This window comes from Dryobates pubescens, chromosome 6 (assembly GCF_014839835.1).
Source record: "Dryobates pubescens isolate bDryPub1 chromosome 6, bDryPub1.pri, whole genome shotgun sequence".
Classification (NCBI taxonomy): Eukaryota; Metazoa; Chordata; class Aves; order Piciformes; family Picidae; genus Dryobates; species Dryobates pubescens.
This window is the reverse complement of record NC_071617.1, coordinates 39,416,890-39,438,238: the sequence shown is the minus strand read 5'-3', so window position 1 is coordinate 39,438,238 and position 21,349 is coordinate 39,416,890. Positions and strand designations below refer to the sequence as shown.

Genomic DNA, 21,349 nt, shown 5'->3' with positions numbered 1-21,349 from the left:
AGAAGCCTACAAATTTGATGCAGTTCAAATTTGGTTACAGGTGCTGTTCATCATTTCACCTCTTCCCTACCTGCCAGATATGTGCATCTGTTTGCACTGAATTTAAATCTACTGGATTGATTTAATGAAAGAGCCTTGCTGTTTATGCAAAATAAAGCAAGCCTGTAGTTTAGAATTGTGACACTTCTTTCATATTTCACGTGCATAGTGGTTACATTGTCCTGATTGTAGTTACATAGACAAATATTGTGATGGTATTTTTGTGGGAAATTTGTTGCATTCCATGCTGTAAGTGACTTGTATCTAACAGGGAATCTTGACGATTCCATTGACACTGTTTTTCACACAATCATAACCATAATGTTGATAATCAACCTTTCTTTGGTGGGCGTTCTTCCAGTGGACCAGTGCTCTGTGTGGTGATGAGCAGTAATGGTGAGCAGTGTTACAGTGGGGGAACAGATGGCCTCATCCATGGCTGGAATACAACCAATCCAAACATTGACCCCTATGACTCTTATGGTATGTTTCTGCCACACACACCAGTGAAATGATGCTTTTATTGACATTAATGTTATGTGTTTTACAATAGGTGGGTAACACTTCTTAGGGAATTTAAAAGAGAAGATACAATGTTGTCTTCAATTACTTTAAGTAAATTTCTGTTTTAATACTGATGTTGGTTGATGAGAAGATAAAATTCATCATTTCCTTGAAAAAGGACTTGATCTCATCACAGATTTGTGAAACAGCTAGGTTGAAAAAGTAAAAGACTAAACCTGATACTTTGCAAGTACAGCAAATGTGTATGTTAATGGCTTTTTTTGTTCAACAAATTGCTCTGCAGCTGAGATAAAAAGAGGTTGTGTAGTCTGAGACCAAATCTATTAATGTTGTCTGCAAACAGCTAAAAAAGCCCAGTTTGGTAGGGTTTGTGAGCTCTGAATGAATGTCAGCCTTGTGTCTGTGTTTTAAAATATAGAATCATAGAATCAATAAGGTCGGAAGAGACCTCAAAGATCATCAAATCCAACCTGTCACCTAAGACCTCATGACTACTAAACCATGGCACCAAGTGCCATGTCCAATCCATTTTTTGCTTATAGCTTAAGATGTGGTTGGCCTCAAAGCTGTCTTAAGGAAAAAAGGGATCAATGTGCCATTAATGGTTGAAAGTAAATTTTAAAGTCAAAGTGTTTTGTCAGCTTTGGTAGTGTCCCTTCTGCTACAACATTGTTTTGTTCCATCAGACCTAACCTGGATAACTGAATGCTGATGAAATTCAAGAATCTTCTACAAGAATAATTGATTCTGTATTGATATGATCTGATTAGTCTTGTTTTTTTTCATGGACTAGCTTTTTAAGGTTGATCCATAAACACAGACCAGGATACAACTGTTGACAATTCAGATTTTGTTTTGAAATGTGGTTTGTTCTGTTCACAGATCCTTCTGTTCTGAGAGGTGCCTTTGTAGGCCATACAGATGCAGTGTGGAGTCTGGTTTACAGTGGAGCACACCAGCGTTTGCTGTCCTGTTCAGCGGACGGCACTATACGTCTGTGGAAAGCTACAGAAATTGCTCCAGCTCTCAATATATTTAATGATAATCAAGGTACAGAAAATTGTCCTGTCTTCATCATTCAGGCTGCCATACTTTTGGCTACATATCTTTAGGAATGTTTTTGGGAAGTCTAAATTTTGGGTTTGTTCTCTTTTGACACCAGGTGAATACATACCTAAACACAAGGGGACAAGTTGCATGCATCTAAAAGCCAGGTGCAACAGATGGTCTGCTGATGTTACTAGAATCATGGAGTGTAATGTATTGACTTTATAGATGAGATTTCATTAGGGCCTTGCTTTTGGTTTGTCCAGAGTAAAAAACCCTTCCCCCAGCAGAGGTTTGCAGTAGCCAGTGCTTCATCTCAGGCTAGTGCCGTTGTACCTTCCGGTTGAATTTCCACGTTTGCATATTAACTAAATAGCAATAACAGTAATCTTAAGCACTGCTAGTTGAAAAAAAATTTACTCCTTTAGATCTAGTTACTGCGGTGTCATGTGCAAATCAAAATCCTATTGCTTAGAGTGTAATTTATTGAAGTTACTGTCTTAAGTGCACTAGAATATGTCCATTGGCATGGCCACACTCATAGAGCTGATCATAATCACCAATAAACCAAGACAGTTCCTTAGCTCTTCAGAACAACTTTAAGACAAAATAATCTTTGGCATAACTAAACAGACCTACCAAATTATGATGTAAAGCTGATCAGGTCTGCTATTACTTGTTAGTTAAACTACACTGACCAAAACAAATGTTTAATTCATTGTAGCTCTTGCAGAACTGTGTTTCCAAAGGTCTGCAAGATTCTGAGAAAAACTGCCAACTTGCCTACTTGTCTGCTTTTAAAACTTCCTGGTAGTGATTTTGCTTGGTTGATTGATTGGTTTGGGCTTTAATTATTAAAGTGAGAGGGAAGATGAAGTAGTCCTGCCTCTCAGAGGTAATCTTCGGGGTTTTTACTTTCCAAGCTGGAATGAAATGTAAAATTCAAAGATCATCTCTGGAAACTCAGTTTTCCTATGGCTTATTGAGAAGTTTGAACAAACTGCTAAAATGCTTAGCAGTCATCATTGTAGACTTACCAGGAAGCTGCAGGTAAACAGGCATTGCAGTGGTAGTTAAGGTCACTTCAGAAACAGATACATTTTCTGCTCACACCAGTCATTTTTGGTTGTACTGGAGTACCTCTAGATAAGACTCACCATTCCTGAGCAACATTAACATTCCTGAGGTCATGTGTCCGGTAAAGATGTTACTCCCATTACTCTTGGATTTAGAGGGAGGTGATGATATTCCTACATGATCTGGATTTACAGACATTAGGCGGCTTAACATTCAGTGTCTCACTCTGTGCCTCTTCCTCCTCCTGGCATCTGTGCAGCTGATGGTGTTCTTTCACATAGTGGGTAGCAAACAAGATATTTGAGGAGAAAAACTCTAAGGGATATTTCCTATACCCAAGTTTTTCTGATTTGGCTTTCTGTCCTGTAGTGCTTGGACAGCTACAGTGTAAGGAGATCAGATGCATACATGTAATGTATTTATGCAACATTTCATGCTAACCATGTCAGTGTACAAAATTTGCACCTGGAGAGCTTTGGGTTTTTTAAGCTCTGAATTTGCCTACATTAATAATAACATTAATCACCTGTTCTGTAAATGAGTTTACCCCTTCAGTTACATAGCCTTTTACTTGATGCAGTGGAAGGAAGAGAGGGCGATTGGAAGCTATATTTGTGTCCAGCTTCAGTTGCAAATACAGTGTCTTGGTAATTACTGTTGTTGATATGCCTATCAGAAAAACAGGATGAAGATAGTGATCATACAGGGCAATTGATTTAGATTTGCAGAATGTAAATTTTTTAAATTCCTTTCACAATCATGGCCTTTCGATACGAAAGGGCTTAACTGGTTGGGGTTTTTTGTTTGTTTGGAGTTTTGGTTTGTTTTCTTTACACCAAATTAATTTAAGAAAATGTTCTCTACATGGTTTTCTAGAAATGGGAATTCCTTTGTCGGTAGATCTTGTGAGCAGTGACCCAAGCCTCATGGTAGCATCGTTTAACAGTGGATACACTAGCATTTTTAACATGGAGACACAACAGCGAATTCTTACCCTGGAGTCCAGTGTGGATGCTAGTAAGTATCAAGAAACCCCAAACTAAAAACCAAGAAATGCCTAAGAGCGATACTGTTGATAGGGTTTTGCTGTTTCCAAACAACTATGCAGTGTCATGATAAATTATAACAAGAATTATATTACAAGCTGTGTTTTGAGAGGTAACAGTAAATTATTACTGTTGCAGCAGATCTTGTGGATATTTCAGTAGCAGAATAGTGCACATACTTTTGTAAGAAGGTGGAAGAAACAAGCCCACACTATCTAAATTCCTCTTCAAGGAGTAGCATCACAAGAAAAAGCACAGATTTCTTTAACACAGCCTAGTGGTCTTTGCAGGTTCAAGATTTCTATTCATGCTTTGGTTTAAAATTGCAAGATAGATGTAATATCAGGAAAATCTAAGTCTGAATTTGTTTAAAATTTGAGAGTGTGTGTAGATTTTATATATACAGTTTATACACATTCCCAGCTCATTTGCAGTTGGGCTTTAGTTGAAGTTTTCACTGTAGAAGAAAAACAAAACTTCAGTGGAAAGAGTGTTCAGAAGATCCCATATGATGCCATGGATCGTGACAATGGCCAGTATCAGACTTTTTAGAGAAAACTGTAAATTATTTTACCTGGGTCTTAGGAAGGAGACTAGAATGAGCTAAAGGTTGCATATTAGTAGCCTGGTAACAGCAATATAAATGTTCAGTCTTTTCTAAAATGCCCTTGGTGGAGATAAGCAAGTGGAGCTTCATCCACTATTGATAACTCTGCTGGCTGCTGCTGGATGTGGTGCTGCCAGCAGCCAGAGCGTCCCAGCCTCCTGCCAAGCTCAGCCACCAACCTCCTGCTCCACACAGCCCAGGGCAGGGGCAGCAGGCTTCTTGCACTTGGCTTGGGGTTGGGTTTTCTTTCAATTTTGTTGGGAAGAAGTTCTTCATAGAAAGAATGATTGGCCATTGGAATGGGCTGCCCAGGGAGGTGGTGGAGTCACCATCACTGGAGGTGTTTAAGAAGAGACTGGATGAGACACTTGGTGCCATGGTTTAGTTGATTAGATGGTGTTGGGTGATAGGTTGGACTCGGTGATCTCAGAGGTCTTTTCCAACCTGGTTTACTCTACTCTACTCTACTCTACTCTACTCTACTCTACTCTACTCTACTCTACTCTAAAATGTTGGTATTTCCCCCCCCGGCCCCCTCCATAATGTTAATTACTGAATCCTCCCACTATATTTTTAAAGGGAGTAAACCCTTCTTGACTTTGCTTGTCCGTTTTAAAATGACTGTCATAAGAGGAAAATGTGTCATCCCCTTTACATTATTCCTTACTGTGCAGGATTTCTCTTTTTAGCCCACATCTTTGTTCCTGTCTGAAACAAAAAATTTCTAAACCAGTTATTGCTGTCCAGTGGACATTAACTTTCTTCCCTTTTTTTTTCTTTTTCCTTTCCTTTTTTTCCACCCCCCATCTCCTTACTATCGCAGTATCACAGTAACTAAGGTTGGAAGAGACCCCAAGGATCATCAAGTCCAACCTGTTCCAACAGACCTCACAGCTAGACCATGGCACCAAGTGCCACGTCCAATCTCCCCTTGAACACCTCCAGGGACGGCGACTCCACCACCTCCCTGGGCAGCCCATTCCAATGACGAATGACTCGCTCAGTGAAGAACTTTTTCCTCACCTCGAGTCTAAACCTCCCCTGGCACAGCTTGAGGCTGTGTCCCCTTGTTCTGGTGTTGGTTGCCTGGGAGAAGAGACCAACCCCCTCCTGTCTACAACCACCTTTCAGGTAGTTGTAGAGGGCAATGAGGTCACCTCTGATCCTTCTCTTCTCCAGGCTAAACAATCCCAGCTCCCACAGCCTCTCCTCATAGGGCTTGTACTCAAGGCCTCTCACCAGCCTTGTTGCCCTTGTCTGGACACGTTCAAGTGTCTCAATGTCCTTCCTAAACTGAGGGGCCCAGAACTGGACACAGTTCATCAAGGTGTGGCCTAACCAATGCAGAGTACAGGGGCACAATGACCTCCCTGCTCCTGCTGGCCACACTATTCTTGATGCAGGCCAGGATGCCATTGGCCCTCTTGGCCACCTGGGCACACTGCTGGCTCATGTTTAGGCGGGTGTCAATCATCACCCCCAGGTCCCTCTCTGTTTGGCAGCTCTCCAGCCACTCTGACCCCAGCCTGTAGCTCTGCATGGGGTTGCCGTGGCCAAAGTGCAGCACCCGGCACTTGGACTTATTAAATGCCATCCCATTGGACTCTGCCCATCTGTCAGTCGGTCGAGGTCCCTCTGCAGAGCCTTTCTAACTGACTAACATCTGTTCCCAACTTGGTGTCATCTGCAAACTTGCTGATGACTGACTCAACCCCCTCATCCATATCATCAATGAAGATGTTAAAGAGGATCCCTGGGGACGCCACTGGTGACTGGCCGCCAGCCGGATGTGGCACCATTCACCACCACTTTCTGGGCTCGGCCCTCCAGCCAGTTCCTAACCCAGCACAGAGTGTTGTGGTCCCAGCCACAAGCTGACAGCTTAGCCAGCAGTTTACTGTGGGGGACGGTGTCAAAGGCCTTGCTGAAGTCCAGATAGACTACATCCACAGGCCTCCCCACATCCACCAGACGGGTCACCTGATCATAGAAGGAGATCAGGTTGGAGAGGCAGGACCTGCCCTTCCTAAATCCATGTTGGCTGGACCTGAGCCCTTGGCCATCCTTCAGGTGCGCAGTTATTGCCGCCAGGATAATCTGTTCCATCACTTTACCTGGCACTGAGGTCAGGCTGACTGGTCTGTAGTTTCCAGGTTCCTCCATCCGTCCCTTCTTGTGGATGGGGACCACATTGGCCAGTTTCCAGTCATCTGGGACCTCTCCAGTGAGCCAGGACTGGAGGAAAATATAATTCAGTAATATTTCTTAAAGAAAACAAGGTCACAGTATGGCAGCCAGCCATCCCTTTTTAGTATCTTCAGTCACGTAACAGTATTTGGGGAAAAAAAAAAAGGATTTCTACAAGAACTAGTCAAGAGAAAAACAAGTCATGTTAAATGTCCTACCACCACCAATTAGGGACTCCCCTGCTCAGTATAAGCCTCGTGATGCTTGGTGTTTTAAAACTGTGAGGATATCTGGATGTGATTGAGGCTCATGTGCTTTTAGTAGTACTAACTTTAGAGGCAGTCATTGATATGAATGTTTTTTTCTGTAATTTACACTTCCATAATTTTTAAATGTTCTGTACATGCTGATGCTGCTTAACAATTCAGATTTTTATAAAGGGATATGAATTGAAGTCTCTACCACTGCCTAGATTTCTAACACAAACAGCTCACATACTTTTTGGCATGTATGCACATGTGTGTATATGAGCATGTGTATATGTATATATGTATGATACTTCAAGATTCTTGAAGGTTAGCAAAATAGCTCTCCCAGAAATAGCCTAGCATCATTTTCATCAATAAGAATTTTAGAATGGAATAGAACAGAATAAACCAGGTTGGAAGAGACCTTCAAGATCGTGTCCAACCTATCATCCAACACCACCTAATCAACTAAACCATGCAACCAAGCATCCTGTCAAGCCTCGTCCTGAACACCCCCAGCGACGGCGACCCCACCACCTCCTTGGGCAGCCCATTCCAATGGGCATCACTCTCTCTGTGTAAAACTTCCTCCTAACCACCAGCCTAAACCTCCCCTGGTGCAACCTGAGGCTGGTTACCTGGGAGAAGAGACTAACCCCTGCCTGACTACAGTCCCCCTTCAGGTAGTTGTAGACAGCAATAAGGTCACCCCTGAGTCTCCTCTTCTCCAGGCTAAGCAACCCCAGCTCCCTCAGCCTCTCCTCATAGGGCTTGTGTTCCAAACCCCTCACCAACTTTGTTGCTCTTCTCTGGACATGCTCCAGCAAGTCAACATACTTCTTAAACTGAGGGGCCCAGAACTGGACACAGTACTTGAGGTGCAGCCTAACCAGTGCGGTGTACAGGGGCACAATGACCTCCCTCCTCCTGCTGGCCACACTGTTCCTGATGCAGGCCAGGATGCCATTGGCCCTCCTGGCTGCCTGGGCACACTGCAGGCTCATGTTCAGCCTACCATCAACCAGCACCCCCAGGTCCCTCTCCACCTGGCTGCTCTCCAGCCACTCTGACCCCAGCCTTTGGCACTGCATGGGGTTGCTGTGGCCAATGTGCAGAACCCGGCACTTGGATGTGTTCAATCTCATGCCGTTGGACTCTGCCCATCTGTCCAGCCTGTCGAGGTCCCTCTGTAGAGCCTCTCTACCCTCCAGCAGATCAACTCCTGCCCCCAGCTTGGTGTCATCTGCAAATTTACTGATGATGGACTCGATGCCCTCATCCAGATCATCAATAAAGATGTTAAAGAGCATGGGGCCCAGCACTGATCCCTGGGGCACACCACTACTGACTGGTGTCAGTAGGTGTGTTTTACTCTGTGAGGGTGAGGGCATGAGATATTGCTTACATGGAAACATACCGGTCACAGTTTTAATTTTCCCATACTGTCTGTATGTTGTCAAGAAAGCTTGGCTTGACAATAGAGGGGATGTGGAAGTGGGAAAATGCAAAAAAGGTATTTTGGTATTTGGCTTTACATTCTTACATATCTCCACCTAAAACTGCACCAAAAGTTGGACCTTGTTCTTTGTATTTCCACTCATACATATGGTTTATGTATGCATCTATGTGTGTGTAGTTCGGAAAGTAAATCACATGTAAAATCACATCACATTACATAAGGTGCTAGCTGAGAATTTCCATTGTATAAAGGTAAGAATTATTTGCAACTAAGATTGACTATGTATTTCTTAGTAGCAATCTCCTAAAGAATTTATCAGTTTACATGTATTTACATGCTTTTTCTATTTCTTTTTTCTTAGCAATCAGTTCCTCCTGTCAGATAAACAGAGTCATCAGCCATCCAACTCTTCCAATTAGTATCACTGCTCATGAAGACAGGCACATCAAATTCTATGACAACAACACAGGTATGCATCTCTTCAGCAGATGATAGTCAATGGCAGTTGTGTATCATATGATGTAAACAGAAATTCATTGTGATTAATACTGTTCACATGAATGCTGGGGACTGTAGAAAAAGAATTAATCAAATATCCTCTAAAAATAGATCTGTCTCATCACCAGCAGAGCCCAAAGATTGCCAATCCACTTACAAGCTTTTTGACACAGTGATAATGTGCCTACATCAGTGTCTGACCATTTTTTTTAATTGCTTATGTATAGGGGTTATCAATATTTAACATAAAAGAAAGCTTTTTCAAAGTCTTCATATATTTCTGTTCATGTTTCTTCTGTTGGCTGTTATTATGATCTAAGGGCAGGAAGCTCTAGCGCTTCTTTAGTGCTTCCAAGGCTTCTGCCTGATGGAGTGCAGATGTATTTCTCCAAATCATAGAATCAATAAGGTTGGAAAAGACCTCAGAGATCACCAAGTCCAACCTGTCACCCAACACCTCATGATGAACTAAACCATGGCTCCAAGTGCCACATTCAATCCTTTTTTGAACACCTCCAAGGGGCTCAGCAAGTCTCTAACTGCTTCCTCCTGGATTTCAGGGGGATTATACTGCCCCCTGACCCTACCAGTTCAGGAGGCCTGAAGTCCTACTGCCTTACTGTTGAAAATGGAGGCAAAGAAGGTATTTAGTACCTCAGCCTTTTCCGCATCTTTAGTTACAATATTCTCCTCCAATAAAGGTCCAATAAAGAGTGGAGGTTCTTCTTGCCCCTCTTTTTAGTGTTAGTATATTTATATAAATGCTTTTTATTGTCTTTCACAGAATTGGCCAGCTTAAGTTCTAACTGGGCTTTTGCCTCTCTAATTTTTCTCCTACATGATCTAACAACATCCTTAAATGTATCACAAGTTGCCTCTCCCCCTTTCCAAAGGCAATACACCCTCTTTTTTCTCCCTTAATTCCTTCAAGAGCTTCTTGCCCATCCTGGCTGGTCGCCTTCCCCAGCAGCTCACCTTTTGTCACATGGGCACAGCCTGTTCCTGTGCCTTCAAGAGCTCCAACCATCCTGGACCTCTCTATTCTTAAGGGCTGCTACCCAGGGCACTCTCCCAATTAGTTGCTTAAATAAACTGAAGTCTGCCCTCTGGAAGTCCAAAGTGAGGGTTCTGTTATTGCTCCTCCTTGTTTCCCTGCATATTGAAAATTCCACTATCTCATGGTTGCTGCACCCTAGACAGCCTCCTACCATCACATCTCCCACCAGCCCTTCTCTGTTTGAGAGCAGCAGGTCAAGCAGGGCCTGACCCCTGGTAGGCTCACATAACAGCTGCACCAAGAAGCTGTCCTCCATACCCTCTAAGAACCTTCGGGACTGCCTCCTCTCTGCTGAGTTAAGTTCCCAGCAGATATCTGGCAGGTTAAAGTTGCCCACAAGGACAAGGTCTGATGATCTTGAGACATCCTCCATTTGCTTATAGAATATTTCATCAACCTCTTCATCCTGGTTGGGTGGTCTATAACAAACTCCAACCAGGATGTCAGTTTTGTTAGCACTCCCTCTGATTTTAACCCACAGGCACTCAATCCTTTCATCTGCAACCTCAAGTTCTGAGGCATCAAGAGATTCCCTAATATCCAGGGCCACCCCTCCTCCTCTTCTCCCTCACCTGTCTCTCCTAAAGAGCCTGTAACCTCCCGGTGCAGTACTCCAATTGTGTGAATTGTCCCACTGTGTTTCCTTAATGGCAACTGCATCATAGTTTTCCTCTCTCACTTCTGCAGAAACTGCTGGACAGCTTGTAATATTTTCTCTAATTTACAGTGTGAGATGCACTGGGATGAGTAATTATGCATTTCACAGGAGTTTTAAAGGACTTTTTGATAGGAGTAGTAGAAGTAATCTGATATTCTGACTGTGAATCTCAATAAATTTAAGTTTGTGACTTCTCTGCTTCCACGTACCACTGCCTTATGAGTTATGTTGAGATCTTTCAATATTCTTGTTGATTTTTAAGTTTGCTGCTCCCTGGAGATATGTTAAATAAGAGGTAAAAGGACCCTGTGGAAGCTGAGGAAAAAAAAATGAACGTAGTTTATATGCTTGATGATACAGTTCTCTAATATATAGCAAAATAAACCGCTACTCATGTTTCTTTTTTTCTGTTTTATCTTTTGCAACAACCCCCCACATTCAACCCTTTGATTTCTTATTTTTAACATGAAATCATATTGTAATTATTATAAGCTGTGATAGAATATTAATTTTCTTTGGCTTGACTAAGATTGTCCTGTATCCCTATGTAGTTTATATTCATTGCTTCTTAGTTATACTCAGACTTCATTCTCCTTCCCAGTCAAGACCTTGCTCCTGTACTTGTTTGTACAGGTACTTAAAATGCTCAGTGATAAAATGCACATGGTGGTTTTGCAGACATAAACCAAGGGTCTAATGAAGTTGATGGTATTGCTACTATGGCTCTCTTGAGACTGTAAAAATTAAAAGAAGGATTTACATAATTCTGATGATTCAGTCATGGGACAAGATCTTGTATTTATAATATGAGTAGTGGTAGAGTTAAAGCAGTGCAAACAGATGATAAAGTGAATTGCAGAAAATAACCTAAATAATTCCTTTTCTTTCAAAGGAAAACTGATCCACTCCATGGTAGCTCACTTAGATGCAGTTACAAGTTTAGCTGTTGATCCTAATGGCTTGTACTTGATGTCTGGCAGTAAGTACATTCAGATTTTTCATTCTTTCTCATAATGGCAGACATGAGAATTACAGAGAAATCTGTTTCCCACTTTCTTTAGGTCATGACTGTTCTATTCGCTTGTGGAATCTTGAAAGCAAGACCTGCATCCAAGAATTTACAGCTCATCGCAAAAAATTTGATGAGTCCATTCACGATGTGGCATTCCACCCCTCCAAATGTTATATCGCCAGTGCGGGAGCAGATGCCCTGGCTAAAGTGTTTGTATGACAGAATGCTTTCCTTTCAACTCTAGCTTTGTATATATTTAACCAGCTGCACAAAAGAGAAGAGGAGCGTGTGGGTCTTCTTATCCGGCCGTATAAGTCAGAGAATGTTTGTAAGCGTTTAGTTTTGCGGGGTGCTGTTTTCTAAATTGACATTTGTTCTGATTTCTGTGAGCTCAGCTGGTGCTGAGAGCTTGGAATCTCTCAGTTTCAAATCGTTCAAAAACAAAAGAAGTGCTTTTATTTCAGAGGGTGTGAATTTTCGTCCAGGCAGGCCTTGGGTGAAACTAGGTTGATGTATTCTTTATTAATAAAACGGAGTACTGGAGAGAAAGGGGTCTAGTTGCATCAGGGAGTAGGAAAAGAGGGAACTTCCTAGGATGCTTCTCATTGAGCAATCTTAATGTACTTAAATCACGTGGAAAATACCAGTTCACATGCTCATTACTTTGTCATGTGAGAGGCACTTTGTCATCCCTTTGGTCTTAATAAAGTAGATACTGTTCAGAGAGCAGTAGTGGATATTTAATCTTGGCCATCTGGCTGCTAGCCTAAGATAAATGCAATTCAAAGAAGGTGAGTTAGTAACAAATTAAAATGCAGTAAAGTTTTTCTTACATCTTCGGTGTTACGCAGTAAATATTTAATTTGCAAAAAATTTATATGCTTTTTTAAAGACTGTATTAGCATCTGGCTAGAAGCTGAGTCTTTAGTCTAGTCCCAATTAACAGTAGACTGAAACAGTCTGTATGTACTATAGTAGCAGACTTAACTTATTCAGATTTAGAATGCTGTTTATTCTTGGAGAGCTGGCACAAGAAATTACCACAACATTTTCCAAAGAAACGGGCCTACAATTTAACTATCGAACATTCATCTCCTCTTTCTGTCACTGCAAAAAAGGGTATCATTCTGGGCATTAAGGATGACAGTGAAATACTTCTTTTGAAGATTAAATCTTTACCTGATGCTTTGTATGAGTCCTGCTAGTGCAGTAGTTGGGAAGTATACAAAGTTGTGTTGATTTGGGAGATTCTGCTACTTCTAGAGATATTTCGCATCTTCACCATTTGCAAGACTTCAACTTGTCCTCTTCACTGGATGTATCATACCATGTTACCTGAAGAATGAGCAGTGCTTGTAATTTCTTAACAGACCTGTGTTAAGTATTCAGAGCCTCTCTGTTGATTTGAATGACTAATCATTTTTAATTTGTTCTGTTAGTTTTTTTTCCCCCTTCTTAAAGCAAGATGAGTGGATTCTTTTCTATTAAGTGTCATCATCAGAGTTATTATTTCTCATAAGCCTGAAGTTGATGTTTTCTTCTAATGGAAAGAAAAGGCAGAATTTCTGCTGGAGATGATTTCTAGTGCTGATATGAATAGGAAAGAATCCAGTGCAACTCTTCCACATAGCAATCTGAGGTTAAGACTGGAAATTAATAAATCTTTACCTTTCAACTAACACTTTTTAAGAAGGACTCTTTGAAAGTTATCAACATAGAGGGTTTGACCATGTGTTTAGAGTGGCATTTGGGGACGGGACCATATTTGAAGCTGATCTCAGAGCTAAAATCACCTATATTATTTAGAATAAAAGGTTCACCTATGCTGTTTGAGCCTGCAACACGTATTTACTGCTAAAATATCCTGGAATATCTTTTATTGCTCAGAGTATTCAGATATGTCACTTCATGATATTGATATGCAAAATACTTCCATAGATAAGATTAGAACTTTACATGAAAGAGATGACTACAATAGTAATTCAGATTATTTAGTTTTTATAAAGTGTTTAGGCTGTGATGGAAAGGGTGAAACTTGTCTGCAAAACTGAGCATTCAGCTTTGTGAGAGTTGTGTACTTGATTCTTATTCTTTCAGTGTCATTTTATTTTGTTTTGAAGAGGAGATTACAAAGATTATTTGAAAAAGAATCTAAAAGTTATGTATATTATATATGTATATATATATATTGTAAACATGTATTAAATGTGTCTAGTAAGGGAAGACTCCATGGGTGCATTTTAATGTTTTAGTATTAAGAGTTCTCTTGAGTTTGTGTATACAAAGGATAATGGTGTGAGTATGAAATGAATGTTGTGCTTTTGCTTACACAGTACAGTATGTAGTTGTTGAAATTGCTGTACATAGAACTAATAGGCTGGCATGCTTGTTTTTAAAGACTGTCATTCTGATTACAGTTGGAATGTAAGAAGTGGTTGTTCAAATGTGAATTGAAAGAGGTTTCCTTCTCACTATTGAGCTTTTGCTCAAACTGAAAAGTGATTAATCTTTTTTTTTTTTTTTAATGCTGGCAATAGCTAGAGGATGAGGTGCCTTTAAAAAACAAATCAAATGTAGCCTTACAAAGAGGTTGTGGAGTATATATATTTTTGTGCTAGTCTTCATAATTGATGTCAATGTCTTTCTACTGTATTTGCTCACATCCTTGGACTGCAGGGTATTGTGCATGAGCCTGTCAGATCTTCTGAACGTCATCGCCGGAGTTAGGGATAAAAAAATGATTTAGCTTATCTAGTCCATCTGCTTGCTAAAGCAGGGTTGTGGGCTTGCACATTTTAATAATGTCTTGGGACAGTGTGGTTTAATAAGGCTTCCTTTCAAAGATTATTTCAACTATTACGTCTCACTGGCAGGAGGATTTATATGATGCTCAGTAGTTGTTTGTAACTACATGCCAGTATTCCAAGCCATGTTTTGTGCCATTTTGCATGTTCCTCATTGTCTTTGTACTTTGAGATCTGCATGCACACAGCGATTCTAGCTGTGTATTTCCATTCCTTTCCACTTCAAGATAATTTTTAGTGTGCTGTTTTACACATCTTTTTCTTATTTTCCGCTTTTTAGCACAGTTCTTCCTATCTTAGTGCCCACAACACCATTCCACGTGCATGATTTGTTGGACTCACACTAACGGTCGTTGACTAAGTGTGGGTTTTGTTGTTTGTTTGTTTCCTGTGCAACACAATGCTTTTGTGTAGGAAGGCCAAAGTTTTAGCCTTCTGGCTGGTGTCTCACAAACCAAATTCATGTTTCTTTCTGTCTGACAGTTGTTTTAGATACCCTTGAGCACTCCGCCCCTCAAGTTTCTCCCCACTTTCCGTGTGTTGTTGTGATTCTTTTGCAGCTAGATACTTAATTCCTGTTTAATGATTATCCTGGGGTTTATAAGCTTTGAACTTGTGATCTCTAAGGGCACCACCTTGTTTTTAATTTTTCCCTTTTATGGGCGGTTCTTCCTGGTTCAGTGTCACTGGTAACTTTAATCAATGTGATAGATAAATCTATTGAAGATGAAAACCAAACTGGACCTAAGACTTACTCTTGCAAAAAAGCATTTTTGTGCAACATCAGTATATGACATTTTACCATTACTTTCCCCCCCTAATTAGCATGGTACATTGTTAGGGTTTTTTTAATGCTTCACTCAAATTTTTTTGTGTGTGCATAACTTTAGCCTGTCCTGTTGATTTTGGGGTTTAATAACGGAAGACTTTTAAGTCCTTTTGTCTGTTGAGAATTGTTCCACTAGGTCCAAATACTCTAAATTTCATTTTTAGTTTACTTCACTGCCCTGTTTACTTTCACATATTTGATTCAGTTACCAAAATGCTTACACAAAATACTTTCTTCACTCTTAAAAAAATCCAAGTGTCTGCATTTATTTTTGTGCCTCAAAGAGAACACTCTTGACATACAGCATGCAGGGTTTTATTACTTGTAAGAAAATCTCCTAAATAATACTGTTTGGATCTCATGCATCTTTTTTTTCCCCCCATGAAATATGCTCTTTAGCAAGACGCTTATAGAACTGTGTGTCACGTACTGTAGGTTATTTCTTAGGCTGTATCTTTTCAAACAATGTTTCATTAAAGCAGACCCATATGTGATGTGTTTGAGGAAATGTGTGGTGTTCACCATACATTAGGCCATACAATGCTATTTCACAGCTATGAATTTAACTGGAAACTCTTTTGAATTAATGTATGAGAGATGCGGGACTTAATTACATCACCCTTTTCAGTACACCCTATTGATCACAGGTACCTCCACTTTCCCACCTCCTTCTTCATGTTTTGACAATGTAATTTTTGGGAACAGCAATTTCCATAAGGATGTGTCATTTCAGCTGTGTTCAAGGGGCAGAAGTGTTAGTCCATCCCAAAGGAAACAAAAAATTAAAAAGCAGGCACTACCTGCTGCCTCTCAGGGTATGTATTGGAAAGCATTTGCAAGCTGTGGTTTGGCAGTGTCTTTGCAGATGGTCCTAGGGAGCCTGTTTGACACCTGTGTGAAATACCTACCTAGTAATGTGGGTTGAGGTTAAGGAAGTCATTGTGGTTGTCCCTGTGCCTGTACAAGAGACTACAATAATGTTCTCCTTGGAGGCCTCTTTGCTGAAGCATCAGGTTTCCACAAGTAATTCCTGCAGTGTGGGAGTATCTGCAAATGAGGTAATTTGTATTTTTGACTTTGCAGACCTGTAGGCTGTGGTCCTCAGACACTGTAGCAGGACTACTCTTTTGTTTCCAGGGCCAACACTTTGTCTCATGATATCCGTTACTGTTGAACCAAAGCCACAACATTTGGAGAAAAGAGTAAAATTTTAGGCTTTGTTTCACCTTTTGCACACACCCCTGACATTCAGTCATAGTCTGCATAGTTCGTGTGTATTCCATACAGGGTTGTATGACTTGCTTCACACTGAATAGCCCATTCTGTGAAAAAAAATACTCCTTCAGTACTTAGCATGTATACCTTTCATTTTTCTGATGAGTGAGATGGTAAAATTCATGGAAATGACTGTGAACAAACATGATTATAATATAGCATTTGAAAACATTCTGAAATTTGTGACTGTTTAGCAGAAATAGTTTCACACTGTGCTGTTAAGAATGAAGAAATCAGAATATGATAGTAAACCACTTGCATATGGTAAATTGGCTTGTGGAAGATTTTGCAATCTTTGACATGGCAATTTGAGTTTTCTTGGGCTTCTGCTGCCGGTGAGCATCATTGTAGGGATTCTTAGTGTAACTGTTAGTGTTGAGTGACAGGAAGCAAAGATTTCCCTGAACAACTGTTCAGGTGCCTCAGGAAGCTCCCTTTTTCTGCAAGGGCATGAAAATGCTGAGAATATTTGATCTAAATCAGATAATGTGTTCACCTCGAGTGTGTTAGAACAGGTGAACTGTCTTGATTCTTTCATCAGTATCTTTAGGCTTAAAGGTGAACAGCATTATGGAAACGAGCAGTCTGTAAACAGCTAGTCAAAACCTCTGCGATTTTTCTACTGAGCAGCAGAGAAACTGATGGAAAACAGTGTTAATCCATCCAGTTATACAGGGGGTGTTTCGCAAGAAATAACCCATATTGTAAAAAGACACTATTACATGCAACAGAGCAAATGAACAAACACCTGGGGAGTAGGGGCCATCTAGCATGACCTTTGTGTGGATAGTCCTCAAGCAAGTGCTTTTTGCTCAACACTGATGGGGAGGAAGGAGGTTGGGAAATAAGACCTTTAAAATGATGTCTCTGCCTGTGTTAATGAGTGTACCTGTTGTTGTGCAGGTTGTCTATCATTTTCTTACTTGTTTTTTGTCATCCCATTTAAATCCTCCTTCAGACTATATTTTCTCAGACTCTTAATTTCTCATAAGCAGTGCAGTCTCATTGTAGGGTAAACTTCATAAAGAACTAGTGGTTTTTGTCTTAGAGTGTTTTATGAAGGGTGATGGGGTTTCAGCCTCAGCTCTGCTCCTTCAACCACCAAAAAGCTGACTTGTACCTCCTTATTCTGAGTTTGCTTAATTCTGCTGAGTTACCTCTTATGCTCCACCTGCTGACTTAATTTTGCTGCTCTGTAATCTGTTGCGAAAACTTACAAAATGCTGTATCATGTAAGATGTTTTTGAAAATCAAAATTCCACTACAGAAGGTGTAAACTGTTGAATAGTAGAATTAATAAGTCTCAACTGGTTCATTGTCAGGAGAGATTTGTTGCTAGATGACAAAATGGAAACTATGACTGAGCTGAAAAGGCACATACTAACAATACGTGTGCTTTTTACTCCATCTTCCTGATTAAGTCTGGGTTGTGGTATTGTGCATTTAAACTAGTTTCACCCTGCTTGTGTTGCCTACTCATGCTGTGATTCTGGAAGGTCACACTCATGTGTAAACCATGCCTGCACGTGTGTTTCTCAGCTGCTGAAAGCCTTGTCTTGATGTGGTCCTCAAGCCCAGTTTACTTGCATTCCCTCAGTTTGAATTGCAGGCTCCCGAGTCGCTTCCTCGCTTATTTCAAGAAACCCTTCATCCTCACACCAGAGCATTAGACTGGGATGCTGAGAAAGATTTATGCAGCTGGATTTGTACTGTTTTGAAAGGGAAGGGAGAACTTGCCGCCAAGCCAAATATTAGCATTATTTTTGGAATACTTATTAAAAGCAGCCAAAAACATTGTATAAGGGATAAACAATGGACTTCAAGCTAATATTTTTCCATTACAAATTTATATTTTTATTCTTCCTGTCATCAGGATACGTGCTTTTTGAATGTAGCTTCTTTTCAGATGTATGGCTCCTAGACTTATTTTCTGGCAGTCAGGCATTTACAAACATGAATATCTTTTGCAAACTGTCTCATACGTGTTAGCCCTTTTGTCTGGAAATGCAAACTGAGCATGTTAGCTAAACAGTTTCTTGTATCTTCATAGCCCAGGTAAACTGAGAAGCACTCATGTGCTATGTTTTCCTTGAATCATACTTCTGAAAAATCTTGTGGAAGTAAATCCATGATGAGAAGACTTGTTGCTGTAAGATGTTTTTGTTTGTTTGTTGGTTGACATTTGTCAGCGTATTGACTACCTGCATTGTGCTTTGTAGAAGTATCTTCTACTGCTTTCTTTCAAAAGACGGTAACAGGTTAAAAAAGGACAAATTTCTTTGCCTTATGGACTGTAGTTTGGATTTTGTTGGAGTTTTGTTGTTGTTGTTGCTTTATTGTTGTTGTTATATTAATACACTTTTTTTTTCCCTCTCTGCAAGACTAGTTATTGAACTTAGAGTAATTTGACAGTTCTCTTTTGGAGAGGATACCACTGGTGATGACCACTTAAATGTTAATAACTACAGTTAATTCTGTCGTCTTCTCTTTTGGGTCACTTCCGTGACAGATCATTGATATGAAAAGGCTACTGTGACTGACAAATAAACAGCTAAAGGAAACTAAGACTCCCCTTCAGAGTTATGATGAGGTTATGGTTTTGCATGCCAGTTATGAATCACTACTTTGAAACAATGTTAGGCTTCAGGTGTTTTGTGAAGTGGTGGATCCAAATGAGAAATATCTACTCACTTGAGTAATAGTCTGCTTGTCAGTTTTTGTGTCAGTACAAGGCTTTGTCATAATTTCAGTGCCACCAAATTACCTTGATTCAATGCTACTGTCGTACAAAAGTGGATGTTATTTTAAGTGAGAAACTCTGTTCTCTAATTTGTGAAGGAAATAGTTTTCTGAGTTAGCATCCTTAAATGTAATGATTTTAGAAAGTCTTCTTAATCACGAAGCATGAGAAAAGTAAAAAAGTGACTAGTTCTCCAAAGATTGGATAAGTATTATTAAAAGGATGCATTTTTTGTTTTAAATGAAAATGCTTCTTCAAACACTTTAACATTAGACTTCACACTAACACTCAGTAGTTTAAAATCCTGGATGGAAAATTCAGAGGGATACTAATTTGAAATATGCCAGTATATTTTTAAGCTTCCTGGTTGCAGCCCTGAATTTTCTTTTTCACTGTAATTCATATTTTGTGAAACTTCCTGAATAGGTTGTACTTAAAGCTACATTCACTTGCTTGAACAAGTAAATATTTTGTCATTAAAACTAGATAAATCTGCTTCTGTTAGTGTGTTATTTAAAATGAGACCATGATGACATAACCATGCAGATACTTGTATCGGTATGACAGTAGTGAAGTGTGGTACCTGCGTTCTTTGCTGAGCAAAATCACATGGACATCCAGAAATAAGCATTGGTTTTCAAAAGCAGCTTTATTTAATGTTCCAGCAGCAAGTAAGTGTCATTTGTACCATATAATTATGTAAATTGGGTGCTAATAAATACTATTTTTCAACATTTTGTTCTGTGTTCATAATCCTTTATCACTAGGTGTGTATGGGATTAGAATGTGTACTAAGAGGTGGAAGTGCACTCAGACTAAGACAAGTAGACCTCTTTGGAAAGGTACGAGGTAACCATGTGTGAACTTCCTTTTCAGCTGTGCAATGTATTACCAGACAGTAGTCTCATCAGTGCCTCAGGCTTTTCTGTCCTCAGTGTGTCTTGCTTTTGTACTGCTCTTGCCATCCTGGCACTGTAGACTCCCCACATCTCTCCATGCACTCAGGCACACAGTCCTCCGCACCATCATGGGTTGAACAGACACACAGAGCGTGAGCAGTACCATTGTGCAGCAGCTGGTCTGACAGTGGCACATTAATTGCAGCAAGATATGGTGCACTGAGGACATTCATAAAAATAAGTGTATGGTTCTATGCTTGGAGATAGAGTGAGGGAGAGAAAACCACACATCACAGATGGTAGTTGTGTTTCTACAGGAAGATGCTCAGAATGGCACTGTTGAGGGGGTGGTATGGGAAGCTAAACAGAACTGAGCAGAACACCTTGTTGGTTAGTCCATACTGTTTTTTCTAAGCTGATACGTGGGATAAGCAAAGTTCTTGTCTCCTCTTCATGGTAGGTAAAATAACCCTTCTAATTTAGTCCTACTCATCTTCCCTTCTCATAGGAAAAAGGGAGTTGATGAAATGAGAGTGTGATGGCATTCATCCCAGTGTTCTGCCTACAGAGAGGGTCAATAGAAGATTCCTGTGATAGGAAAAAAGATCTCAGTGACAACATAGAAGTTACCCACCCATATGGGAGACCTTCCCAACACCCTTGTGGGTTTGCCTATGAACAAGACATCCCCATAGTGATTTGGGTGAGAAAAGCAAGTGTACTCTCTTCAGTCGTATTGTGGCAATTTTAATTACCACTTCTGATTGTGCCTAAAAAGAATGATTTATGTGAGTATTTGATAATGCAGTTGAAGAACTCCCAAGTTTTTATTAGCAATCAGAGAAGGACTTTAACTGATACTAAGAAATATAGCACTTGCGTCTCTTCCTGTGAGTGATGTTTCTGGTGTCATACCAAAACCTGTGATACTGCCCAGTTTAAGTTTTTAGCATGGGTTAAAAAAGACTGAGGGACTTGAAGCACTCTGCTACATAAGTGTACACTTGCAGTGATTTCAGTATGTAGGTGATTTAGCAAATGCAAGTGGCCTGATACTAAGGCGTAACCAACTGAGATGGGAATGGAAAAACGATCAAGTTGTTTTCATAACATTGCTGATAGAGAAAAAGAAGAATGATCAAGGGTGACTGCCAACCTTGCTAGGTCTTCTATAATCTAGTAAGACCCTCAGCTGTGCTTCAGAAAATAAAATGGTGTGGAATATATTTGGTGCCTGTTTTTTCACCACATACGAGATGACACGTACCGTATATGCCTTTGGGACCAGTTTATTGCATTGTATTGATAAGCTCAAAATAGCTTGTATGTGTTACAGAAAGAG

General features: G+C 40.2%; 1 protein-coding gene across 3 annotated transcripts in view; it reads left to right on the top strand.

Moving 5' to 3' along the window:
- STRN (striatin) overlaps positions 1-12,785 on the top strand; it is a 71,164-nt gene extending 58,379 nt beyond the window's left edge. For all 3 annotated transcript variants that reach the window (XM_054162353.1, XM_054162352.1, XM_054162351.1), the window contains 6 exons: positions 401-522; positions 1,447-1,614; positions 3,565-3,705; positions 8,597-8,704; positions 11,341-11,427; positions 11,510-12,785. In XM_054162353.1, the coding sequence (XP_054018328.1) occupies positions 401-522; positions 1,447-1,614; positions 3,565-3,705; positions 8,597-8,704; positions 11,341-11,427; positions 11,510-11,679 (796 nt within the window). In that variant the 3' untranslated portion in view covers positions 11,680-12,785. The remainder of the gene's footprint in view (positions 1-400; positions 523-1,446; positions 1,615-3,564; positions 3,706-8,596; positions 8,705-11,340; positions 11,428-11,509) is intronic.
- Positions 12,786-21,349: the final 8,564 nt, after the last annotated feature.